At 47.3% G+C, this 19,829-nt stretch overlaps 1 protein-coding gene across 1 annotated transcript in view; it reads right to left on the bottom strand.

Annotated features, from left to right (window-relative positions):
* Positions 1 to 19,829, bottom strand: part of ETS1 (ETS proto-oncogene 1, transcription factor) — a 71,989-nt gene that overhangs the window by 9,998 nt on the left and 42,162 nt on the right. The window contains exons 4-6 of the mRNA XM_077839807.1: positions 18,807 to 18,884; positions 16,942 to 17,190; positions 12,617 to 12,877 (exon numbers count right to left, since the gene is read on the bottom strand). Of these exons, the coding sequence (XP_077695933.1) occupies positions 12,617 to 12,877; positions 16,942 to 17,190; positions 18,807 to 18,884 (588 nt within the window). The remainder of the gene's footprint in view (positions 1 to 12,616; positions 12,878 to 16,941; positions 17,191 to 18,806; positions 18,885 to 19,829) is intronic.

The raw sequence follows: 19,829 nt of genomic DNA on the forward strand, positions 1-19,829 counted from the left end.
GGGAATGGGAGGATGCGGAATAATCTCCCAAGGCATGTGATGGACCATGTCCTATTGCCTTTAGAGTCGTAGATTCCAAGGCCAGAAGGGACCACTGTGATCATCTAGTCTGACTTCCTGTAGAACACAGGCCAGAGACCTGCCCCCCAAGAATTCCTGCTGGAACAAATGCAGATCTTTTAGAAGAAACATCCAACTTTTGATTTAAAAATTGCCAGTAATGGAGACATTTAAAACTGTTGGAAACTAGACAAACCACTAGTAGAGAGGGAACCATCCTGCCTGGTGACGGGACAGACTAAATGGGACCTAGTGTGTCTTTTCTGGCTTTAGAGCCAATGGGCTCAGTTCTGATCTCACTGCAGTCCCATCTTGGTGTAACCCCAATGACTTCAGTGGAGCTACTCCTGATTTACTAAGGTGTGAGAGCACATTGGGCCATGAGAACAGAGGTGCAAAAAACTACCATGGCAGCCAGCCTCAGAGCCCAGGTCTACAGACTCTGGCTCACGCTATGGCACCTCTTGCTGGAGCTCAGACGCTGAGACCCACATAGCAACTGACAGCTCCAACCTGGATGGGAATGTCTACACTGCTATTCTTAGCACCTTATCGTGAACCTTGTGAACTCAAGTCTGGGCTCAGAGAGCTGCTGCTGTGGGGGTATTTTTGTTAGCTTGTTTGCAGCATAGATGTACCGTGATAGATTCCTGACTATCCGCTAGCTATTCTTTTATTTAAAGAGTATCTGAGTGATTCTGAGACTCTTGGTTATCAGTGCATTGATATGCAAACCAAATCAGGTTCATAGTGTCTATCTTATCCAGGACATGAACAAGAGAAATACGACATTCTGCAGGGAAATATGTGAGCAAACTGTCCTCGGCAAGGCTTTGCCAAATACTGGCTCAGAGGATTTTGTTACACACTGTCTATATTTAGTAGGGATTGAGCAGCAACCACACTTCCCAGAGCGCTACACTGGGGAAGCTCAGATAGGGACTTTGCAGCTGCCTGTATTATAATGGGCTGATCCAGATGCTCCCAAGCTTTGGGGATCCCAGCTTTGCCACTCGAGCGTCTTGCTAACATTCTAAATTACAGCTCAGGGGGGTGCACGGGTAGAAGATTAATTCATCCATCTGTAGTATGCCAGCCAGGCAACATAGGTGGATGCTGCTGAGGCTGAGCAAAGTGAACAGATTCTAGCCCTAAAGAGACAAAGAATTCCCCTTGTGGATGGGGATGTCCCAATGTCAAATATACCAACCGAACCAACTTCTGTGCCTGCCACTGTCACTGGGGAAGGGGAAGTGCCGGGGGTGAAAGAGGCAAGGAAGAGCAGGCCAGAGCAGATGCCTCTACACCAATGCTCCCGTACAGTAAGTTAGAGCAGCTCCTTAGCTGCTCTAACTAATGTCTGGGCAGGCTGACACTGGGATGCAGAGTAAAAAGAAGACCAGTATCTCCCTATCCTGTTGATTTCCCTTAACCTTTGATGCATGTTCCAATTAATGGGAGGGGCTGTAATTAAGCATTCATTGAGACAAGTGATTGCCCTGGCCTGGCACATCACCAGGTCACACCAGCTTTAACGAGCACTTTCGAGGCTTTCCAAGCTTCCAGAGAGAAATTTCTCTAACCTTAGGCCAAGGAGCCCTGTGCAGTTAGCATGTTCTCCTCACACTCTGCTGCCAGCTGGCATGCAGAGGTGCAGGGAAGCCCAGCAATTTATCACTGTAAGCGGCATGGAATCACACGGCGCGGCATCCTGCAGGATGTTTTTTTCTTTGCTGGAGGGAATGCTGTCCAATGGCTAGCGCAGAGGACTAGGAGTCAGGCTCCACAGGGTCGATTCCTGGCTGCCCACTGGAGGATCAGTAGTCTGAAAATGAATGTGTTTACTGCATGGCTAGCAAGAAGACTTCAGCTCATGCACACATGCACCGAGCCATACAGAAGCATCACAGCCCTGCTGCTGCTGCTGGGGCAACACCTTGTTTGAAATGTCAGAGAGTCAACAGATGCAGGAGGCAGCAGGAACTAACATACACGGCTTGTCTGAGCCTGTGCGACAGAGCACAGCTCCGGGGAGACAGCATTATCTGGCACCACCTCTCTTGGTATTTGCATCTCTTTCCTAGAGAAGATTCAATTGTTAAGAAAGAGAGCTATGAGCACTGAGGACGTATGATGAATTGGGCTATACGTGAGTTATAGTGAGGATGGGATCTGGGATGAGCATCTTGGAGAATGAGGCTCTCATCTCGTCATGGAACAGGCATTAATAATGGGTGAGATTTTCAAGGGCTCAAGGGAGTTAGGAGCCCAGGAGCTGGGTACCTAACTCCCCAAGGCATTTTTTAAAATCCCAGCCAATAAGACTCAGCACTGACACGGCGTTACATTTTCAAAGTGCTGGGTGGTGCAGGTAGCTAAGGAACACGTGTTTGTTCTCTGCGATCGGCACCTTCATCTCTCCAAGCACTCAGCACCTTATCCCTCTAGCGGCACCTGGTGACCCATCTCCCACATCTTCTGTTCCAGCCTTCATCGTTCTCCCACGTCCCGGATCCATCTAGCCGAGCAGGGGGGCAGTTACCAACTATGATACTGGAGCCCAGATCTGCAGTAAATCGACACGGCTCTGTTGATTTACACCAAGAGAGGAGCTTGCCGTTGATGTTTCTAAAAGCCAATTGCCAGTGGAATATTAAGAAGAATCATTAGGAAATGAGGCAACTTCAATCCTGACTGGAAAAGACTTCCTTCCCGGTGACACAAGCAGCCTCTGAAACTAGAGGAGATCCCCAGCATCCCTCTGCTTCTGCTAGTCCTACAGTCCCCCCACCCATGGTTTCAGATTCTCAGCTGGTGTAAATTGGTGCAGCTGTGCCCTACATGAGACACTGGCCCAAGGCGAGGCAGAACCCCCAGCTAAGATGCAGCCCTTCCCGGGAGGGCCAGACAAGCCCCATGCACTGCTGACCTCATGCGGAATATCCCGAGACAGATATCAGCCCTTGGACACAGATGCAAGTAGGGAGGGTGCAGACACAAGCTGCCTTTTGTGATGGGGTCGCTTCAAACACCTCTGGGAGCTTTCAGCCATGCCCGGAGGAGGGTTCGCTGAACCCACTCATTTCCATACGAGCCCTGGAAAGATGACAATCTCACACGCACACCACCCCCAAGGCAAGGCCTCTGAATTCTGGGCTGTCCCTTGAGTGCAGCCTGATGACCTTTGTCCCTGGTAGGGAGGGAGGGCGTGCTAAGAATAGAGCCAGTCAGAGGGGGCTCACATGCTAAATGTGACTCACAATGGCCGCCCTGTCTCGCTTCCCTCACAGTGAAGAGCATTGGGGAGCATCATGCATTAGGAATTCTTGAACGTCATGGGGAAAATATGCCTCTTAAGCCTGGTTATGAAATGCTGCCACAGTGGGAACCCTGTCTGAGCTAAGCCTCTTTGCATGTGGGTGCACACACGCTCCTGGGCACGCATTGCACGAGTCCTAGCCAGGTCACTTTCCCAGGTTGTCCCTCTGCCTTCCCATGGGGCTGCTAGGAGGTGGCTTAGAAGGGAACTTCTGTGGCCCTCAGGATTTCGGCTGGCTGTCTGCACAGGGGAGAATTTCACCTCCTGAGCAGATTCTCCCCCTGTAGCCTCCCACTGGCAGCTGTACCATCTTGGCCTACAATCTCACTGGGTCTCGCCAGTTAAGCACCGCTGGGCCTAGTCATTCCAACAGGGGAAAATGCGGGTGGATGCAGGAAGAGATGCTGGTGATAAATTAGGTGCCACTCTTCTGGACCAGCGCTGAAAGAAGGTATGCTGCAGCATGGTACTGTGGGGTGCTGTGCTATTCACAGTGCTTGCTTTCCAAGGAGATGCAAAGCCCAGACCCAAGACACATGAGGCCTAAATGTGCCTGGGCCCTATTGCGAAAGAGTTTGTTGACCCCAGCCTTTAAACAAAACTCTACCATGGTCAGTGAATTCTGCCTGCCTAAATTCCCCCTGCAGAGTGAAATGAATGTGGTATGCTTCACTTCCTGCCCTACACTGTTGCTGGTGAGCTGTTAAACAGCTCCATAGCCCACCCCAGAAGTGGGCACATTTCAGTAGTGTCTGATGTGGTTACAAATCACTTTTAGATGAAAGCATCTGTTATAACTATGAGGCGTTGCTAGAAACACAGCGATCTGTTGCAACATTGGGTTTTTATGAGGACTTTAGGAAGGGGAACTTCTGGGGTGCTATTAACCGTGGGCTTCAGCCCAGAGGGGCAGGCAGGCCTCGACTCAGGAAACTTGCATCACTTCACAAGTGCTTGCATGAGTAACAGATGGGGTTTACACCAGGGCAATGTACTGTGGTAAATCACTGGTTCAAGCCCTCTCTTGCACTGAATCTACAGGTGCAATGAATCTACAGAGACTATTTGCACTAGTGTGGGTACATCTGTACAACTCCCCCTCCATGCTTCTTTCCTCCCTCCCGCCACCAGCATAGACAGGCCATTACTTTACATGGTAAGGCCCTATCTGAAACATGTCACCCCACTCTTTCTCTGGCTGATTTTCACACCCCCTCCCCCAATGACATTGTTTGAAAGAAACAAAACAAAAAACGAGAGCTGCGCACCTATTCTTTTTGCTGTGTGGTTTGTGGTTCCAACCAAACACAACAAGTGGGCATAGCAACATCTCCAGAGCGGCCTCCCCTTCTGTCATGCACTGACCTTGGCCTGGACCTCCTATGTCAGAGCTTCAGAGACCAGTGTAATCAGGAGGGGCTGAGGCCTGTTTGCTGGCCCTGGGCAGGTTTGGGCAGTGGTGAGGGTGTACCTCTGCATTTCATCACGCATATCAACCATGGGCAATTCTTCCCTGTCTCTCCCTCACCAAATTTTGCTTTGGTAGGAGCATCCTAGAGGAGCATCAGAGATGGATCTCAGTGGCAAAGTTCAGCTCCAGACTGCCTCAAAGTTTGGGTCTGATCAGAGCCAGCGTTTTGGTTTGGGATCATCCCTAGTTTCAGAAGAATCCAGGAAGCATCCACGGTGGAGCATGCAAGCTAGGGAGCACCAGCCCACATGACAGGTGGAGGGTGGATGGGGGTACTGATGAGTCTCAGGCCTCTGTCATGAAGGTGGCACTGGGAGTCCAACATACTATCTGTGTTCATGGCACCCCAAAACTGCTATGCCATAGTCTGATTAACTGCTCTGAGGAGTGACTAGTAAAACGGTATCACTGAAGAGTCAACTCTGAATTGCAAAGGTCATGCTGCTCGGTGGTTCGGGCTGTACATTTTTGTTTTAAAAGCTGAGCTACGGTCATGGTTGGGCAGCATTGCATGGGGCTGATTTTACTGTCATTTGCATATGTCTGGCAGGTGGCACATGGAGCACTGAACCAAGCCCGGGCCCCATCCGCTGGGTTCCACCTTAGGGTGAGAAACGGTCCTTGAAGAGCCGCTTGCAGTGGAAGCTAGAAGCAGGTCGTAGGGGAAACTAGGATGTAAAGTTATGCTTGAAATCATCCCTCAACAGCAGGTAAAGTTCATACTGAACCGGAATCCAAACAGGGTAGGCAAGGAAACAACCACTTGCCCACAGCCGCCTGCCCCTAAGAACAGCCACTTTCTGTCTGTCCGCCAGAGGCAACTGAATGCACTTATGAACTCTCACAGCTGACCCACTCCAGCTTCACAGGGATGGCCGACTTCACCCTTCTCCAGCAGCAGGGAGTAGTCAAGAATGCCATCCGGACTCTGCCTTTTCTCCCCAAGAAACTGCACTGAATGTAGATGTCCAGGCTGCCACATTCCATGTGCCTCCCTGAGCATCTCTTCCTGTGACTTGAGAGGAACTGAGAACAGCGCAGTTAACAGGCTTTCTGACGTTGGCTGGAGACAGCACACTTCCGCCCCCCAACCCCATCAGATCGCACCTGTCGGGCCTGTATGTTTCAGCCGGCAGCGTGGGTGGCAGCATGAAGAGGAGGAGTATGCAGATCTCCTAAAGAGACCCACTTTCTTCGATGCTGTTGTTTCTTTCTTGTAAACCAGCAGCTGTGTTCTTTCACTTTTAAATGGAACAGGCAATCCTCGCTCAGAAATACCAACTTGTCCAATATGGGCCCCTGGCCTTTGCAATAGGGAGAGGGATTTGCGGGGAGAGAAGGGTTTTCCAATGCATATTCTGGAGACATCTGTCAGACCTTTGGCAGTTGGGGAAGGGAAGGCTCAGGTCTGGATCTCAGCTGAGCAAAGTGGTGGTGACACTTGCAGGAGTGATTTGTTCAATGGAAATGCTTCTGCATGTATCACGGAACTGAAGTCTCAGGGGAGCCAGATAGTCCCCTGCAGTCTCATGGTGGCTGTCTTCTTCCCTGACAGCACAGTAAAGACATGGCAGCACTTCTGTCACTAAGAATGAAATTAAGACCATGCATACTAGTGCCTAATTTGCATAATTGCATAATACTCTTGCATACTAATGCATGCTATTAATTAAGACCCAGTATACTATTATTTGGGGCTATAAACACCTTAGGCACCAGGCTACTCTCTAAAGCACCTGTAACTTCTTACTCATTAGTGATGGCCTAAGACTCAGGAGATCTAGGTTCAGTTCCTCATTCGACCACTGATCTGCTGTAAAAGTTTGGGTAAGTTGCTTCATCTCTCTGGGTCTTGCTTCACCATCCATGAAATGGCGGGGGGTAATTGTTCTGCCTTGTTTATTTAGGTTCTAAGCTCTTTGGCCAGGAGCTGTCTTTGATCAGGTCTCTGTACAGTGACTAGCACAACAAGGCACTGAAATCAACTGGGTTCCAGGCACTACTGCAGAACAAATAATAACTCTATGGAAAGCCACAGCCAAATGTCAGGGGCTTTGCAGAGAAGCTGACGCACTAGGCCTTGTGAAGCGAACACACCCCACGTTTCTGCTCTGTGTGCTATTTTGTTTGCTGGAGACCAGCCCACAGTGGTGCAGGCAAGTGACCACAATGGGCAGAAGGAGGTGTGAAGTACTAGATGGTCCCCCTGGCTAAGAGATCAGTGGCTGAAGTGGGTCAGGCTAAAGATTCCCGGCACGCATCATGGAAAAAACAGGTCACAGAAATCAGAGAGATTTAAGAGCTAACTCATTACATTGGACCAGTGCAGCTTTGTTCTCTCCACTATGTTCTCCAGTGTTTTGTGTGTCCAGTTTTAAAAGCCTCAAGGGATGGAGGTTCTACTGCTTCCCTTTGGGAGATCATTCCAGAGTCGAACAGGTCTCACTCTTTGACCCGACTCGCCCTACTGTAATGGAAGAGTTGTGTCAAAATCCCCTAGGCTGCTTTGAAAATCTCAACGCTGGAGCTGGCGTTTGGGCACCGAACTTTGAAAATGCCCCCCCAGTAGGTAAGGGGAATCATCTTTCAGAAGAGCAGTCTCAGCGGACCTAGCTATGTCCCTGTGAGAGTGGAAACAGGTTAGAAACTGAATTTTCATGAACTCTTGCGAAGTTACATTCTTCCCCCAAAGATAAGAAAATTGCATCAACCTCTCCGAGCAACCATGGCAACTTGTTAAATTAGGTCAAGATGTGGGGGCAGATAAGGCGGCTTTGAAAGTCTGCTCGCTAACTTGAGTTACGAACACATCAAATGCAAGCTGGGCTTCCGCCAGAATGCACCTTCTCTACAAACTGTGCGCCTCCTAGGGCTGATACCATCGGCGTGCTGTTTCTCTTGTGATAAAGCACACCGGCACCTCCCAGTGCCATCGGCAAAGCAGGCTCTTGAGAACAAAAGCCAAATGATATTTTCAATGTCTTACATGCAAAACAGGGATCGCGGCCAAAAATACTACGCGCTTGCCCAATGTCTTTGCTCAGAGGCGCTCAAAGCGCTTGGCAAACATCAACGGAGCCTTGATGCATGAGTAAAGATTGTTGTGCCCATTTTACAGGATGGTGACCCGAGGCATGGAGACTCAGACCTCCTCAAGCCACTGTGTGAGTTGGTGACCGAGTGAGGAATAGAACCCAGGAGTCCTGACTGCCAGTCCCCTGCTCTAGCCGCTAGAGCCCACTTCCTTACCAGAACTGGGAACAGAACCCAGCATCCTGGCTCCCAGGTCTCCTGCTCCAACCACTAGAAACCCCTTCTCTCCCAGCACTAAGAATAGAACTCAGGAGTCCTGACTTCCACTCCGCCATCCCATTTGCCCTGTTTTGCCTTTTCTGCTATTTATTATTATTTTTATATCGGGAAGCCCTGTCCCTTCCCAGTGGGAGCTCTGGGCATTATCTCCTGGAGCGGAGGAGCTTGTGAAATACCAGCATGTTTCTGGGCTCACCACTGTCTCTATTAATTTAAAAGCTGCAGCATGCAGTAAAACCAGAGGTTGTAAAGGCCCATTATAAAGATGGCCTGAACCAAAACCTCAGCTCCAAACACCCCCAGACTTCGGAAATGTTTTAATCCAGATTAGAATTTTGGAGGCTCAATTCTCCTCTGCTTTGGAGCTTGTTTTGTCACTTGCGCCTGGGCAAAGTGATTGTATCCTGCAACCAGGTCCACATGGCTGCATTTTATACCCACACTGTATTCCCTTTTCCGGGTGTAAATGATGAAAGGAAATGCAAGGCCCTGGAGAATCAGGGGTCTTTATAATCACACCTCTGGATTGACACATCCACAAACTTGATCTGCTGCAGCATTTGTCCTACAATAATGAGGCAGGTCCAGTCCCTTACTAAACTGAGCTCTAAAGACAGCAACTCCACTAGACTGAGCAAAGGCCAATGACCTAAAGCCATGATTTTCACAGTGACTGGTGATTTTGAGTGCCTCAATTTCCAGGGGACCCAACCTGAGATGCTTGTAAAGAGCCTGGCTTTCAGAGGACAGGTGCTCAGCACTTCCCCAAAATCAAGCCCCTTTAAGGTCTGGGCACTGAAAAATGGAGGCATCCCAAATCACCAGTCACGTTGGAAAAACCTTGGGTCTGGTGTTTAGGGATTCCCCCCCCCCGATTCAAAATGGTATTTGAAACTTGGCTAGGGAGATTACCATAAAAGCATGCATGTTTCTTACATTAACATGTAGCATGCAGCATTTGGGTTGTAGTCAAGAGTGCTTTTGTATGGGAATAAGTAAAGATGGCACTTCTTGGAGGCATGAGTCCAAAGAGATGCTCTGGACTGGTGGCAGTGCTGGGTGGAATAAAGGATCTAACCCGTTACAGGGATTGGCATTCTGGTTTTTTGTCCAGGGTCCATCACATCACACATAATAGTGAAGTGAAATGCCTGGGTTTAGTTTGGGGCAGACAGTGAGGTGAGGGTAGTTCAGTTTCAGCAATGGACGGTGCACCCAGGGCTCTTTAGGAGACCCTTGGCCTTCTGTTAGGCACATGCTCTGTGTTCTATACATCCTAGCTATTGACAGCTGATTATGAATACAGCTGAATGAGTCAAAACAATCTGAAAGAAAATTCACTTTGGGTTAAATGAAATGCTTTTTTTTTGCCCCAAAATGAAAGGGTGGGTTTTTACCTTTCTTATTTCTGTCATTTAAAATAAATCTACCTAAACATCTACTCCAAAATGTCAACAACAAAAAACAAAAAAGGCAAAACACGGCATTTCAAAAGCGTCAAAACAAAATTCTGTATGCAGTGTTGTTGTACCATGTTGGTCCAAGGATATTACAGAGACAAGGTGGGTGAGGTAACATCTTCTATTGGACCAACTTCTCTCTCACCAACAAGAAGTTGGTCCAATTAAAGATATTACCTCACCCACCTGTCTCTCTAGAACAAAATGCGTTGACTTTAAAAATAAATATATATATATATTTTTGGCCAAATCTATTCACCGAATTTGAGCCAAATTCACAAATAGTTTTGGTCGAACAGAAACCGTCTTTTTTTTTTTGAGAATAACCTATCTGTCTGAAAAACTTTGCCCGGCTCTAAATTATGAGCTTCAAAGCTGGAGATAAACAGCACAAGCACTTGTAACTAGGGAGAGGGCACAGTCTCAAGACCTAGCTCGAGGCAAAACTTCTACTGACTTCAGGACTCTGATGAGCAGAACAAAGATTGAGCAGAGCTTCCCTTGATGCTGGGGGAGGGGAAAGGCTTCTCCCTCTGTATGGTCGGCTGTCTAGAAGATTCAGTCAAGTTTCTGTGAAGAGTCTCACCACACTAGGTCTAGAGTCACATGGTATGAGTGGGCTTTGGAAAGGGACTCACATTAGATGCCTCCCTGACACATATTGGCCCCAGCAACCCTGCTAAGTGTCTCCCATTGAAGAATGTGATGGCACCGAATACGAAGAGGAAGGGTATAAAGCAATGGGAGGAAACTGATCAAAGGAAAACATAGGCCTGATCATCAGCATAAAATGTCCTAAAACGTTTGCCACTGCTTGCAAAGTAACTGTACATGAAAATGGGCACTTGGGTGCCCTGTATTGCATATGCCAAGACCCCCTACTGGAGAAGAGAGTATGGTCCTGTACTCAGAGAGCGTGGGACTGGGAAACAGGAGATCTTGTTTCTATACCCAGCTCTGCCCCAATTCAGCAACATACTTTTGTGCCTCAGTTTCCTCCATTAAATGGGGATTGGCACGAGTGCATAGGGCCGTCAGGAAACCAAAGCACTTTGAGATTCCCGTGGTGAAAAGCTCTATTAGAAGTGGAAAGAATTCATTGGCTTGGGGCAAAATAATGCCAGGGCCTACTTTGTGGAAACAAATGAAGTGTATTATGGAATGGAGCCATGATGAATGTACGGTACTATGTCGCACGGCCCCTCCCACAGGTATATGTTTCACTAGTCATGTCCTATAGGGCAGTATCTAACACAGGAATGCAACATGATTCAATTGTTTTTTTTACACTGGTCACTTAAAAGACTCCCATTCAGTCAGCTGGGTTGATGTCTCTCTAAAATTAAAGCTATAGCAACAAACCACTTCCTTTTTACACATAGCTCCAAAAATTATCTTCCCACCTCCCCCTCATCCCCCCCGCAAAAAATAAAATTATCAGCCCTAAGAGGAACTGTGTGAGTGGGTGGAGATTTCTGGGAGGGTCTCAACTCAGGATCTGCTCTGAGCCTCTTGATCTTTATCTGCACATGCTATTTCTGCCTCATGACTCCTCCAGCGCACAGCTGCCACCAGTAGGTGCATGAGAGGTCACTATTCGTGAGTGGAAGTGGACCTGACAAAAGATACTGGGCCACGCCTCTTTGGCTCTTTGATCTAGGTTTCAAATAAGTTCTGAAGTCCGATCAACTTCCCCCCTCCCCTACTTCCCCCCCCAAACTGAAAAATCAGTACAAAGTTCAATAACAAAATCTGCTTGCCTAGATTCCGAAACAAATAAGGACAAAATGTTCCAATATTGCAGGGGAAAGACCCAGCCATCCACACCCTTGAAAAGCTCTCCACGGATTGTGTGCATGCCCAGGGTCCCATTCTGCCAGCCTTGCTCACAGTGAGTAAGGACAGATGGAGGCTGGTATTGCTCCTGGAGTACTGTGCAACATAGCGTCAGAAAGAAGCACTTCACGGATGTATACGGCCTAATTCTCCATTGCCATACACCTGTTCAAAGCAAATGGCAGGTGCTAATATTCGGTGTATAGGACAGCATAAAGGGTAAAGCCATGACAAAATCAGGTTCTTTATACCTCCATCACTTTCCATTCCCAAGGCTAAAAAAGCATTTCGCAACCTATACTCAGACTGTGCAGTGCCTCGCAAAATGCAGCCACCTCTGGGGTTGAGGGCTGCAGAGAAGTGGACGGCACACTGCATAACAGTACGGAGAGGTGAAAAATTGTCCTAGATGATGATGAAAACACCTACCTTGAAAAGTAAGGGGCCTGGCTCTCCAGCGCCTGGCACATGGTGTATTCACAGCTGTGCAAAGTAAGGGTAAACCGCTATTGGACTCAGCAAGGTGGCAATTTTGCACCTGCTTTGCACAGGTACAAATGAGACCAACACCGACCGGCTCAAGAGACGTGATGGGATAACAGGGACTCTCACCTCTAGGTCACTGCTAGGAATCTGCTCCCACAGCAATGCCCAAAAGCTATTTTCTTCCAATAGATAGTTGGAGACTGAAGTGAGATGGCCAGTGAGATGGGCCCATGTCACGACACTGGGACCCAGACTCTGGGTATCTCCAAAGTTATGGGGTATTTGGACCAGCCTCCTCCACAGACAGGGAACTGAGGTAAAATGCAGACTCTGATGCAGGTTCCCAGAGTACAGGGCTGAGCTCATCTGTAGTTGGTGCCTCTCAGTCACACTCCTAAAGGTTCACATCCCAAACGCCATCACTAAGACTGGTGTCTGGAGGCCACTCAAAGGGACCCATTCATCACTCCCCCTATAGACCCCATCCCTCTCAGTCAGGGCTGAGACCCATAAACAAGGGGGGATGGTTTGCTCACTGCACCTGTCCTGCGCATCAAGACCTCCAGTCTCCAAGTCAGCCAATCTCACCCCTTTCACCAGCCCCAGATTCGCTTCTGAATGGAACCCAAGAGCTGTCTCGGAAAGGCTCTGCCCTGGGGCAGGTGACCCTACCTGTGTAGCCAGCGAGGGCAGCAGCAGGAATGACTGGTTTGTCCTTGTTCATGTCAGCCCGGTCTCGAACATAGTCCTTGAAGGTGCCTTTGGGCTTGTGGTTGGGCAGCGCTGCTGGGTAGTCCTCAGAATCAAAGCTGTCGTATGAGGGGACGCGCTGAAGGCTCTGGAAGGACGACTGGCTGTTCCAGGACTGCGTCAGGCGGTCACAGCTGTCATAGCTCTCTATGCTCTCGAAGGAGTCCTGGCCCCCTAGTTTACCTGGCAAGCAGAAGGGAGAATGAGAATCACCCGGCCTGCGAGGAGGCAGTTTAAATGAGATCCACAAATCAAGGTCAGGAGTAGGACAACGCCCCAGGTGTGTACTCCATCTGCCAGCCAGGCAGACAGCAGAAGGAGCCACAGCCCTGCTAACTACATTCAGCTCCAAGCGAGACAAGACACTGCTGTTCCACTGCACTCTGCCCCTCAGAGCAAATGTTAATCGAGCATTGACATCCATGAGGCTGGTGTATCATTTCTGTCCCCATGTTACAGAGCAGGGCAATCCGAGGCACACAGAAGTGAAAGGACTCGCTCCAGGTCTCAGAGTGAGTCACCTAGAGCATCAAGGAAAGAACCAGGAATCCAGACTCCAAGTCTAAACCCCAGATGCAGAGAAATACCCTGAACTGTATCTGTGGCCACCTAAATTTGACCCACCTTCTGAAAGGGGATTGCTCTGGGTCTTGAAGAGAAATACACCACTAAAACAGACAGGCAGGACCACATGTTCCAAAGACAGGTGCGGAAGCTACAGCCAGAATGTAAAGGTGCAGAGGAAAATCCTAGATCCACACATGCAGGATCTGGGTTTGAATCTCCTGACCTGAGCCCAGCTCTACTGATCATTTGTACAGCACGATAGGCCTGCACGACACTTTACAAAGCCCTGGAGAGCTTACATACAACCAGGTACATTCATAGAGTAAATTATGCAGTTGCACATTCCAAACAGTGTAAGCAGAGGTATGATTCATGCCCTGTGCAGAAGGCTGGCACAAGGTCCTGCTAACCCTCATTCTCAGTTTCTTTGCTACAAGACTCTGCTGCCTCGTTTTATTGCAGGAAATCATAACAGAAGCTCTTAGCACCCCAACGCCCCCAAGCAGCAGTAAACCAAGGGGGAAAGATGTGGTTTGAGAACTATTTTTCTCCTCCATTAAGATGCTCACATCTGGGCTACACTTATGCGACTGATTGTTTTCTATACAGAGAGCAATATATTAGGGGCCAATTCCTCAGCCAGCGTAAAGCAGGGAGCTCTGCTGAATTCAATGGAGCAATGTTGATTTACACCAGCTAAGGATTGGGTTCCCTGTATTTAAAAAAAAAGTTCAGGGGGCTAAAAAGGGACCCAAAAATAGCCTTCAACTGCACTCTCTGGGTTCCCTTACTCTGCCTGTTGCTCAACCTCTTTGCTGACAAGCTAAGAGCGTAACAGGATCATTCAAGTTCATTAATTTCCCAAACTAGGCTAAAAACAGCTGCTGGGATTGTGTAAGAGCTCCTGGAGAAATTTCCACTGACTGAACTGCCTGCGGCTCAGACCCAAATAGTAAATCTCACAGGGGAAAGGAGGGCGGAATGGAGCTGGCATGCTCACCCAAATATTTGTTGTGTTCTAGTTTAAACAGCTCTCGCAGCAAGAAAAGCTTAACTAATGCGGGTGAGAAAGCCTATTGACATTTTTTTCGATGACTGAGGGGCTGAGTTTTAGGACATTAGCTCCCATTCATCCTAATGGTGTGCTGACTCTGAAGCCTAATGATGATGATGATTTATATGTCAATAATAATTATTTCACTTCTGTCTTGAAGGACTTCAAATTTGAGGTTCCAGCGCAGATCCATCTCTAATTTAAATTATTTTACTACAGGTGACGCAGGTAACGATGCCTATAATTAAGATTGGCCAACACTTTCCAGTTATAATTCCTTGTTTTCAGTTGCTTATAACTTGCCAAATTTCATCGATTTGGGCTAAAAATGTCCATACTTCAAGCTGCTATATTTGGGGGGGGGGGAATTTCAGCAAAAATGATTCAGCATTTTCTCAGAACAGGGTTAGAGAAAAAGTGCTTTGCCCACGTTAAAAAAATCATACAACCATTTTGTTGAGAAGCTCTAGCCCCTCCATGCTTTGTACCAGGAACTTGAAATTTGGCAGGGAGGTCAGGCCTTTTGTCATCTATGTGAAAATCCACCTACATTCAGTCAAGTTATGAGCCTTTGAAAAAAATTCTCTAAAGATTCTATCTGCCCTGAGCATGCTAAGGTGGAGAAAAAAGCATGTGATCATGTAATTAAAGACTGTATCATAAGGCATCTGCACAAGGGGCCAAATTCAGGTTGCATGGGTAGCCTTAATTCTGGCATTCCTTAGCTTTTAAAGGCTTGAATTTGCAACCTTAACACCCTTCTAATGTTGTTTTTGCATGGAATTTATAATAAGCTTATAATAATAAACTTGGGGGCCGGATACCCATTTATACTAAGTCCCCTTGAATATCACTCTGGCAGTATTAAGGGATCTTATCCCTAATATATTTACACCAACATGGAGGGTGCATTTACACTATTAGAGCAGGATTTAGTGTCAACCAGGATCCTGACCACTGTGTTTCTTCAATCACAAATGAAATGTTAAGGGGATCACTGATAGAGGCCTCTCTCTATGATCCTCTTTCCCTAACACTAGGTTGAGAGGCTGTTATGTCAAAAGAACACCCTTCCCTTGAGGCTTGTGGGGCCTGTAGGCCGGTATAAGATTGAGTCATGATAGTGAAAGTATTTCAGTAAGAATTACCAAGATGCCTGCTTTAAAGTTCAAGAGAAGAGAAGGAACCAAATTAGAAGCTGATCTGCAAAAACAGCCCTTGCAAAAGGGCTTGCCTAAAATTGCAACACAGCTGCCCCTTGGCTTGCCACATTCTGCCTAATTTGACTGTGTTATATAAATGTTTAACCAGCCGAAGTTGTTGTTTTTTAAAAAAAATAACCCTCCCAAACAACCTTTTCCCAGCTTGGAAATTAAAAAAAAGAAGAGGAGAATAATGAAAATAGCCCCGATGGTTTCAGAGTAACAGCCATGTTAGTCTGTATTCGCAAAAAGAAAAGGAGTATTTGTGGCACCTTAGAGACTAACCAATTTATTTGAGCATAAGCTTTCGTGAGCTACAGCTCACTTCATCGGACATACATGTGATTCCAGTGAGTGGGGGCATGATGCTGGGATTGGCAAAGCAGCTTGATTTTTCCCAAAGATCCAACCCATGGCATTTTTCAGTTCTTGTTCCACATTAAAAAATTAAACAGACGTAACATTGAGCATCAAGACCAATTCGTATCGACACTGGCATTCTGATAAGTCCTGGGAGATACCTGGGTTCTGCTCAGTGTGCGATCTCTGGCAGGTCATGTTGCTACTCTGTGCCTCAGTTTCTCCATCTGTAAAATTGGGATAACGATCCCCTCCTTTGTAAATGGCTTTGTGCTCTATGGATAACACCCGCTCTTTGCATAGGACTTATGAGCCAGTGCCTCAGCTGGTGTAAAACAGTGTAGCTGCTTTGACTTCGATGGAGCCAAATCCACTCAGACCAGGGCAGAATCTGGTTCTGTGTGTTTGGAGTTAAATAATGTTACCCTAGAAAGGCATTTGGTGTTGGTTTAGGGTGTTCCAGGTTCTATTCCTGGCTCTGCTATTGACCTCATGTTGAACTGAGACAAGCCAGTGCCCTTCTCTCCGACTCAGTTAACCCACCTCTAAAATGGGGAAAACAACACTCGCCTCACATCGGAGCAGTGAGGTTCCATTCATTGGGCCAGATTCTCAGCTAATGTAAACTGCAGTTGTGTCACTGAAATCAAACGGGAGGCAGTGCTACCGAGGGGCTAGAGCACCGGACTGGGACTCAGAAGACCTAGGTTCCATTCCTGGCTCTGCTGCTGGCCTGCTGGGTGATTTAGGGCAAGTCACCGCGCCGCTCCGTGCCTCAGTTTCCCCAGCTGTAAAATGATATGGGCCTCCTTTGTAAAGCGCTTTGAGATCTAATATTCATTAGGGTTATTTTACCCCGTGGAAGCTTTGGGACGTTATATAGACCCTTGGCTAACAGACACTGTGGAACTAGTTATGGGGCGCTGATGGTTTCTTTGCTGGTGACTCCTGAAAAGGAACATCCAGGGTAGAGGAGACCCTTCTGCGTGTACAGGGGAAGGGAGGGGAACACCCAGGGTGCAGGGAGAAACCAAGCAGAGGCTCGAGAGACTCCAGGCCCTTACCTCGACTGGTGCGCCCCATACACATGTTATCTGGTGTTACAACTTCCTGCTTGATCGTGAAGTAGTCTGTCTGCAGGGAGTCCGTCTGGACAGGGTCACGCAGGATGACCGACGGGTAGTCATTCTCGTACTTGAGGGAGAAGAGCTCCTCTGAGCTGATCGGATGGAGGGTCTGGTAGGACTCTGTGATAAAGCTGGGCTCGGAGAACTCGGACGGAGGTACGCACTGAGCGTGCTCAATGCCATAACCTGCAGGTGGAACAACTGGGTGGGTTAATGTTAGCGATTGACCGAAAAGACAACGACTCAAAGCTAAACAGACCACTGCTGTTTCTACCTCTCGTCTCCTGTAACATGCTGATATCGTGAGATCTTTGGGTATATTTTTAATTACTATTGTCTGGATGTACAACGCCTAGCACAAAGGCACCCTGATTTCAGACCACAGTACAAATAATAAATAGTAACAAATAAGAAGAACTTCCGTTGATTTCAGTGGGCACCAGATTGGGCCATAAGCAAATAGGAGCAACCTCAGAGCTGTTATGGGAGGAAGGGTTGGATAAACCATGAGAGGGAGGCTCCTAGCAGTTTTCCCAGGAAATGGAGTATGAAAAGGCATAGGAGGGTCCTTGACATCACAATGGAGCTGGATGTCAATTGACATGGCAGACATGGAGGTTGCTCACCTTCACAATCACGAGACGAGAATATGTGTTGTCATTAGGTTTCAGAGTAAACAGCATGTTAGGATAATCAGAAGTAGTGGGACTTACGCAAGGGTTGCACTGCTGCTCTATGTAGCATGCTGGAGTAGGATTAGCACTTTCTTCCTCCCTAAAAAGCAGTGGCAGCCAGGAGAATCCCCCCTGTAGAATGACATCTCCCTGCTCTACACTTATTCTCCTTCAACCACTTTCAGATGAAATCTGCTGTTTACATATCAAAAACAAGATTCCCCTCACTGCTGGCCTAGCATGCTTCACCTGGCATCAAAGCCAAGCGAGTTCCTTTCTGCTCCAACCCTTCCCACTGACCGGAGAGAGTCTGGAATCCAAATTTAGCGGATGATTCTGTCAATGGTGCACGAAGCACAATGGAATCTTTCCCTGCTGTATGGGCTCTGAAGCGCTGGCACTGGGGTTGGATCATGCCAGATTAGGGACCCAGCACTTTCCCTGGATGGCTGCCATCTGGAGCTCCAGAATCTAAACTCTCATTTAAATGATATTAAGGCCCAAATTTTCAAAAATGCCTGGATTTTGATGTACCTGATTTGAGACACAGTGGGCCTTTTTTTCAGAAATGCTGAGAACTCACAATGTTACTCAAAATCAGTGGGAGGGGCAGATGCTCTGAAAGTCAGGTCCTAAGGGTCTCAGGTTGATTGCCCAGAATCCAGGCAACAAAAAGCAGAGACCACTTCTAAAAATGTAGGCTTAAGTTTTAGACTGATGAAGTGACGTCTGTCTGAGACCACAGAACGTCTGATGCAACAGCTCGAAAGTGTGCACTTCTCCTGCTCAGTCTCAGTGAATGTTAACTCTGAAGCCTAATGATGATCCCCCACATTAGATATCTTTCTGATGATCAAAGGACACAAGACAGAAGAGGGATAATCATACCATGAAAGCTGCACATTCTGCCACGACTGGGGCAGCAATTTGTCAGCACACAAATCAGTTTGGGCTCAGAAGACTGAGAAAAGAGATAACCCTAGAACAACTGTCACTTTTCTAACCACTTCCAGCTATTTTAAATAGGCTATTGGCCAGCCCACTGTAAGCCAGATGCAATCACGTTAATACGCTGGACTATTTGGAGGAAAAGAGGAGCAGCTTTGGGAAAAAGGGGCTCAGACTTACTAATGAAGTAGTCCGATGTATAGCGGGATTCTGGGTACGCAGGGTTCACTCCGTTAGCTGAGTATGGCTTTATCTCATCTAAAAGAAGAAAGGGGAGTTAAAGAAACAAGCTCACAGGAATCTCACCTGTGCTGAAACTCTCAGTTATACATGGAGGTCAGAATTTCCAAAAGTATTCAGCTTCCATTTAACCTGGGATTTTCAAAGGATCAGAAGCAAGTTAGGTGTCCAAATCCCATTGAACTGGGTGCCTAACTCCCTTAGATTCTTTGGAAAAACCTAGCCGTGATTTTTGAGAATACTGAATAGGGTTCCATCTCAGCTGGAAGCTCTAGGCACTACTGAAATACTATTAATTACTTGTTGAAATCCCGTGGTGCTTTACAGGTGATATGGATCAAGTGTAAAAGAGCTGATGACTGAACCTGGTGATATTTGGAACAAAAAAGAGCTCTCAGCCAGGCTTTACGCTGGTTCAACATTCTAAGCTTCAGAGCAACAATCATGTCATCTCGCTATATAGATTATTATACTTTAATTGTTTTGTTTCCATTAATTTTGGCTCCTTTTCATTGTTTAACCTGTTTTTTTTTTTAAATGAAAAACAGGGACACATTGTTTCAGAAAAATTTCCCCATTTTTCAACCAGCTTTAGCTGCTTGTGTATGCCCAAAACACATCTGTGTGTTGGCCATACACCCCTCTGCTGCTCCTACCCTGCTCATGTGCAAAGGAAAAGGTGCAAGGCACTGGAGACGCTGTTCCTACACTCATGAGGCATTGCTGCAGAGCTACCAACTTACTCCGACTTAATACTCTACGGTGTGTGTAAGGTAGCACCTCAGAGTCACGAACACCAGAGTCACGAACTGACCGGTCAACCACACACCTCATTTGGAAACAGATGTATGCAATCGGGCAGCAGGAGAGACAAAATGAAAGACCAAAAAAAAAAAAAAAAAGCAAATACAGTACAGAACTGTGTTAAAGGTAAACTCCTAAAACAATGAAGGGAAAGCAATG

This window comes from Eretmochelys imbricata, chromosome 22 (genome assembly GCF_965152235.1).
Source record: "Eretmochelys imbricata isolate rEreImb1 chromosome 22, rEreImb1.hap1, whole genome shotgun sequence".
Taxonomy (NCBI): Eukaryota; Metazoa; Chordata; order Testudines; family Cheloniidae; genus Eretmochelys; species Eretmochelys imbricata.